The sequence below is a fragment of the Malus domestica genome, chromosome 03 (genome assembly GCF_042453785.1).
Source record: "Malus domestica chromosome 03, GDT2T_hap1".
NCBI lineage: Eukaryota > Viridiplantae > Streptophyta > Magnoliopsida > Rosales > Rosaceae > Malus > Malus domestica.
Window position 1 is genome coordinate 34998115 of NC_091663.1, and position 6133 is coordinate 35004247.

A 6133-nucleotide genomic window follows, 5' to 3' on the forward strand; every position below is an offset into this window, starting at 1 on the left:
GATGCCATTTGTTGGGACCCGATATATGTACAGGCGTCAAGGAATGTGCCGTCGGCTTCTCATTGCGAAATAGAAATACCTTGCTTTTGTTCTTGTCCTCACATTTGCTTACAAGTCAGTTTCTTCTTAAGTTTGCAACTCTGTTTTTATACGGAGATATGTTATTAAGGCAAATCATGAATTTTCACAATCTTGCAAAGAATCTTAACTTTCTAGTTCTTTTGTGCCATTTTTCTGATCCATGATTAGGCTCTCAGCTCGTTGAATGTTGAAAGATTGGTTATACCTGCCATCTCGGAACTCAGAGAAACATGGACTTCTGTTTTTGGTTTTAAGCCCCTTGAAGAATCAAGCAAGCAGAGGATGAAGAACATGAACATATTGGTTTTCCCTGGTGTAGATATCTTAGAGTATCCAGTGTCGAAGCAGTTAACAGAAGCAAATATAATTCCTGCTGAAGGTATTTATGAAATCAGCAGAGACGAGCATGCGTGTGTTTGGCACATCTTTCTGTCAGTTGTATCTTCTTGTTTTATAACTTACGCTGAATTTGCTCTTGTAGGTGTGAGGTCCACTGAACTTGAGCATCAGCAACTCGAGCAAGAGGTTTTATGTGATATTAATGAGAAACGTTTGGTTGTGTCTGGAATTGAAGCATCTGCACCCTGTGGAAGTAAGGCAAATGATGAACTTGCTGATGTTGAATCTGATACACAGCATCACTGTGGTGTTCCTCAGGATAATCTGGAGGAGAAAAGCAATACAATTTTGATTCCTCCTCCATCAACGTGTGATATTCATGAACAAACTGAGGAGGTCAATGAATATCAGAGCTCTGCTTCAGTTCCTGATGTAGGGACAGTGGAAGTGGACACCCAACAAGACCAGCATATCATGCTTGAAGTCGAAAGCAAATCTTTGACATCACATCGTTGTAGTTCTGTTAGGAACTACAGTTCTCTTGACGAAGGATCCATTTGCAGCTCTACTGAAAATAATACCACCGAGCAGCAGCACATAGTACATGAAGTAAAGGTTTCCGATGAAATTACTGTCTGCCATGATTCAGCGACTACAACTGAGGCATCTCATGAGGGAAGTCCCCGGAGGTTACTGATTTGAATTTGACTCCCGAGGAGTCTCAGAACACAACATCCGTAAAGCAATCAGAACTCGATTCTCAGACAAGTCCCACACAGTGCAACTCGAGCAATACGCCTGTTGCGGCTCTTCACTGCGCATCCGGTGGGGGTACTTCGGGGGCGGTTATTCTATCAAATCAGGCTAGGTGATATCTTATCTCGAGACACTGACAGAAGTAAAGGCAGGAGGCTTTTTGGTAACAGCAGAGTCTCCAACCGAAAGAGTAGCAGAAGTATTTTGGCAAAGGGTTGAAATCTGTTTTTATCGCTTGTTAGAAAGCAACACAATTTTTGGTTCCTTCGACTTACTGAGAACTTGGGAGTAAATATATAGGTTTTTTTGGGAAATGATTCATGCACGCCTCTATTTTTTTCTAGCCACAGGATTGAATAAATCAATGGCCCGATTTTAGAGAACTGTGCAGAAGCGAAAGAGTGTTCATCAATCACTCCCATTTTTTTTAGCATTTTAAGGCATTTGGGCAGTGGCAGGATAAAAGTGCCCTTTGGTGGGTTGTATAATTTTTGGCCTTTGAGCGCAGTGACGTTCGAGGATTCATACAACCGACGCCACATAGCGAGGCAAGGTTTTGTTGTTGTTGTTTGGTGTTCATTGTATTATCAAAACATGCCTTGCTTCAACCTTGAAAAACCAGCCTATCATTTTTGTATAGATCTCTTGCGATGCATTGTTGAAGTTTGCTTTTGTTGGTATTAGTAAAAACTTGTAGTAAGGAGAGATTCTTTGGCGCCATCGGTTGTATGCGGTCATTTTTTATTTCAACTATTCACTCGACGAGACACATGATTATGTATAACTAATTAAACATTAATGTGGTAACATTGGCTTTGATGAAAAATTCTTCAAACCATTAGTGATGTGTAGTGAGTATCTTGGTACGTATTTTTTTTACTCTTCGTCCTTTCTCGTGTCTTTTTTTGTGCACTCAAGTTTGAATCCTTATTCTTATAATCAAGATTAGTTTATGATAATATATTACTTCTATTAAGAAAAAACACTTGATTAACAAAACCCCTTATGGAACAAGCTATCTTTTATACAAAATAACATTTTAAACTACTTTAATTTACGTTGAAAATGAATTTCAATTTTGTGATCAAGGAGAAAGACTTGATTTGACTAAATACACAGTCACAGTGACGTCCTTGTCTAATAACATACAGTTATGTGAAGTGAGATCAACAAGTAACATTGTGTTAATAGACCGGGATGCCACCATGTCCCATAATCAAGAGGATAGACATGCTACCTGAACTAACTAATACAGAGAGCTTTAATAAAAAGAATGAGAACGAAATATGAAATGGGCTAAAATATTTACATTGGCCCAGACCCACAATTGGTGGGTATATAAAATCATTTACAAAACCCACGGCGCCCATTTTTAGGGTTTTGCTCTGCTTCGCTTCCGTCTTCACGGCACACACAGAGGCGTAGAGCTGCTCCAAAAGCTTCAAGATCCGAAACCCTAGCCATGGTCATCCCTCTCTCCCTCTCTCTCTTTCCCTTCTTTCTCTCTCCTTGCAAACCCTAATATTTAAAATGTTTGATAATATATGAAATTAATTTGTGTGTATGTGAATTGGAATTTGCTGCAGTCTCTGGTAGCGAACGAAGAGTTCCAGCACATTCTGCGTGTGCTGAACACGAATGTGGACGGGAAGCAGAAGATTATGTTTGCCCTGACCTCCATCAAGGGTATCGGCCGCCGTTTCGCCAACATTGTCTGCAAGAAGGCTGACGTCGACATGAACAAGAGTTGCCCTTTCTCTTCAACTCCCCTTCTCCAATTTCGTCTGATTTTATGTGGGTATTGGAAATTGAGTTGCTCTTCTGTGCCATTAGAATTTAATGGAAAAACGAAAACTTAGAAGTGGTTTTTTATGATAAAACTCTTTAAGTGCTTCCTGGAAAAGTACTTAGAAGTGCTTCTTGAAGAAGCATATAGCAGGTGCATCTCCAGAGTGCTTGTACGACCCAGAATCTCTTTCGAAACTGTACTGCCAATCATAGGTAGAAGCTCTTTTTATTGTCAGAAAGCACTTTTAGGCCAGAAGCAGTCCCAAACAGACTATTAGATTAGGTTTAGTGAAACTTTGGTTGTGCATATGCTTATGGTTGCATTCTAAGCACTTTTATAACCATATTATTGGGGTGCTTATCGTTTTTGCTAGACATTATAATCTTCTGAAAAATTATGGGAGTTTATTTTCCCCTTTGAATTGTAGAATTCGTATACATGCATAAGTTCGCAGTCTGAATTTAGTTGTGGTAGTGAAAGTGCTTGTGGAGAAGCTAGTTTATTGTTGGAAGACTTATTTCAGCTTTGGAAATTATGGGTTTAATGTAAGTGATTCATTGCAGAGCTGGTGAACTGTCTGCTGCGGAGCTTGATACCCCTCATGACGATTGTTGCGAATCCTCGCCAGTTCAAAATTCCAGACTGGTTTTTGAACAGGAAGAAGGATTACAAGGATGGGAGGTACTCTCAAGTTGTTTCCAATGCACTGGACATGAAGCTGAGGGATGACCTTGAGCGCTTGAAGAAGATCAGGTTTGTTATTTACTATTAAGTAATTGTCACCATTTGTGTGCGTTTGGCAGTTGATTTTGATTGGGTTCTTATATTAAGCTGAGGCCCGTGGGACAACCTTGGCTTGCTTTAGCAGCTTTTTAAATGTTATTGAGTTGATAATTGTATGTACTGTGGCAGAAACCACTGTGGTCTCCGTCACTACTGGGGTCTCCGGGTGTGTGGGCAGCACACCAAGACTACCGGTCGCAGAGGAAAGACCGTTGGTGTCTCCAAGAAGCGATAGAGTCTGCCTTTGCATTTTCCATTTCTTAAGCTCTTTGCGGATGTTTACATGTTAGCTTGATAAATTTTTGCTTCTTGAGTATATCTGAGAATGTTTTTTAATTCTGAAAATACCATTTTGGATTTGTTTCTGGGATTTATTGTCTTATTTAAACCGAAGGCATATTTTCGTTAATTGTAAGTTCACTAATTTCCATAGTGAAGGTGTTCTAGCCATTCTTATCTCCCTTGCATTTTTGCCGTCCTTGGTAATTTAATCTTCATGAAACCGCCATATAATTGGTTGTATGCGTCAATTCTCTGATCTCTCTTATCACGTGGCTGTAAGTGTGGGCTTTGGCTTGGGTTTGACCTTGGTCTGTATTACGCTGTTCGTTTTATAGCTGCTGTGTATGTATGTTGGATCATTGTGGTTAGAGTCCTGGTCTATCTTGAAGATATGTGAAGCCCTTAACATGAAATCAGTGGGCACAGAGTGTGGCCCTAAAATTTTCTATATTCTGGCTCGGCCCCAAAAAAAAACAAACAACAACAACAACAACAACAAAGCCTTTTCCCACTAAGTGGGGTCGGCTATATGAATCCTAGAACGCCATTGCGCTCGGTTTTGTGTCATGTCCTCCGTTAGAACCAAGTACTCTAAGTCTTTTCTTAGAGTCTCTTCCAAAGTTTTCCTAGGTCTTCCTCTACCCCTTTGGCCCTGAACCTCTGTCCTGTAGTCACATCTTCGAACCGGAGCGTCAGTAGGCCTTCTTTGCACATGTCCAAATCACTGGAACCGATTTTCTCTCATCTTTCCTTCAATTTCGGCCACCCCTACTTTACCTCGAATATCCTCATTTCCAATCTTATCATTTCTTGTGTGCCCACACATCCCACGAAGCATCCTCGTCTCCGCCACACCCATTTTGTGTACGTGTTGATGCTTCACCGCCCAACATTCTGTGCCATACAACATCGCTGGCCTTATTGCCGTCCTATAAAATTTTCCCTTGAGCTTCAGTGGCCTACGACGGTCACACAACCCGCCGGATGCACTCTTACACTTCATCTATCCAACTTCTATTCTATGGTTGAGATCTCTCTCTAATTCTCCGTTCTCTTGCACGATATATCCTAGGTAGCGAAAACGGTCGCTTTTTGTGATCTTCGCTAGATTGCTCCGATCATTAGTGTGGATAAGTATATAAATGGATATAGATAGGAAAGCAAACACAAGATGTACGTGGTTCACCCAGATTGGCTACGTCCACGGAATAGAGGAGTTCTCATTAATTGTGAAGGGTTTACACAAGTACATAGGTTCAAGCTTTCCTTTAGTGAGTACAGGTGAATGATTTAGTACAAATGACATTAGGAAATATTGTGGGAGAATGATCTCGTAATCACGAAACTTCTAAGTATCGGAATGTGGTATCGTCTTGACTTGCCTTATCTGTCTCATAGGTAGATGTGACATCTTCTCTGGAAGTACTCTTCCTCCATCCAGGGGTGGTATCTTTAACTGGTGGAGATGCACAAGGTAATGTATCAATTTCACTTGAAGCTTACTTGTAGTTTCAGGCTTGGTCAAGCGCGATACAAACCATGTAGTAGGAGTCCCTCAAGTTGCCGAGCTAGGGGATTTGCTGAAAGAGGTGACAGACAAGGTAAGCAATCAGAGCTCCGGCTGATTGTTCACATTCTCCCTATCTTGCAGGCAGCATGAAGGATAAAGAGAAGAAAAATGAGAAGAGATGATATGAGATACTTTTGCTTTTGAAGAAGTAACTTTCCACAGGCTTATTCTTGAACTGAGCTGGAGGGTTTTCTGGTTTCCTCCAGAGTATAAGGCCGACTGAAGAATTTGAGGGTCAAAACAAGTCCATCAAATCTAGAGTACGTTCGACCCTACTGATATGGGATACTTTTGCTTTGACAGAGTAATGGATGTATCGGCACGTGTGCTGTTACGCTTGTCTCCACATGCTTCCTTGTATCCTTCTCACTTGCCCTATCTGTTTCTCAGGCAGATGCGGTATCTTCCCTGGAAGCATAAGATGTTGAAGATGAGTACTCGAGAGCAATGCCAGGTAAGTAAGTTCCAGGCAGTCAGTTCCTGGCTGGAAGCTTGATTCCAAGTGCTGACTGATTGCTCTCTTTCTCCTTGTC

The 6133-nt window shown here is 41.1% G+C and overlaps 1 protein-coding gene and 1 pseudogene across 1 annotated transcript; both read left to right on the plus strand.

The window, feature by feature from the left end:
• Positions 1 to 234: 234 nt before the first annotated feature.
• Positions 235 to 1490, plus strand: LOC139194292 (uncharacterized). Its single transcript, XM_070818609.1, has 2 exons — positions 235 to 460; positions 563 to 1490. The coding sequence occupies exons 1-2, from the start codon at positions 364 to 366 to the stop codon at positions 1120 to 1122; spliced, it is 657 nt and encodes a 218-aa protein (XP_070674710.1). The 5' UTR covers positions 235 to 363; the 3' UTR covers positions 1123 to 1490.
• A 1018-nt stretch (positions 1491 to 2508) lies between these two features.
• LOC139194568 (small ribosomal subunit protein uS13z/uS13y/uS13x-like) lies at positions 2509 to 4198 on the plus strand (annotated as a pseudogene).
• Positions 4199 to 6133: the final 1935 nt, after the last annotated feature.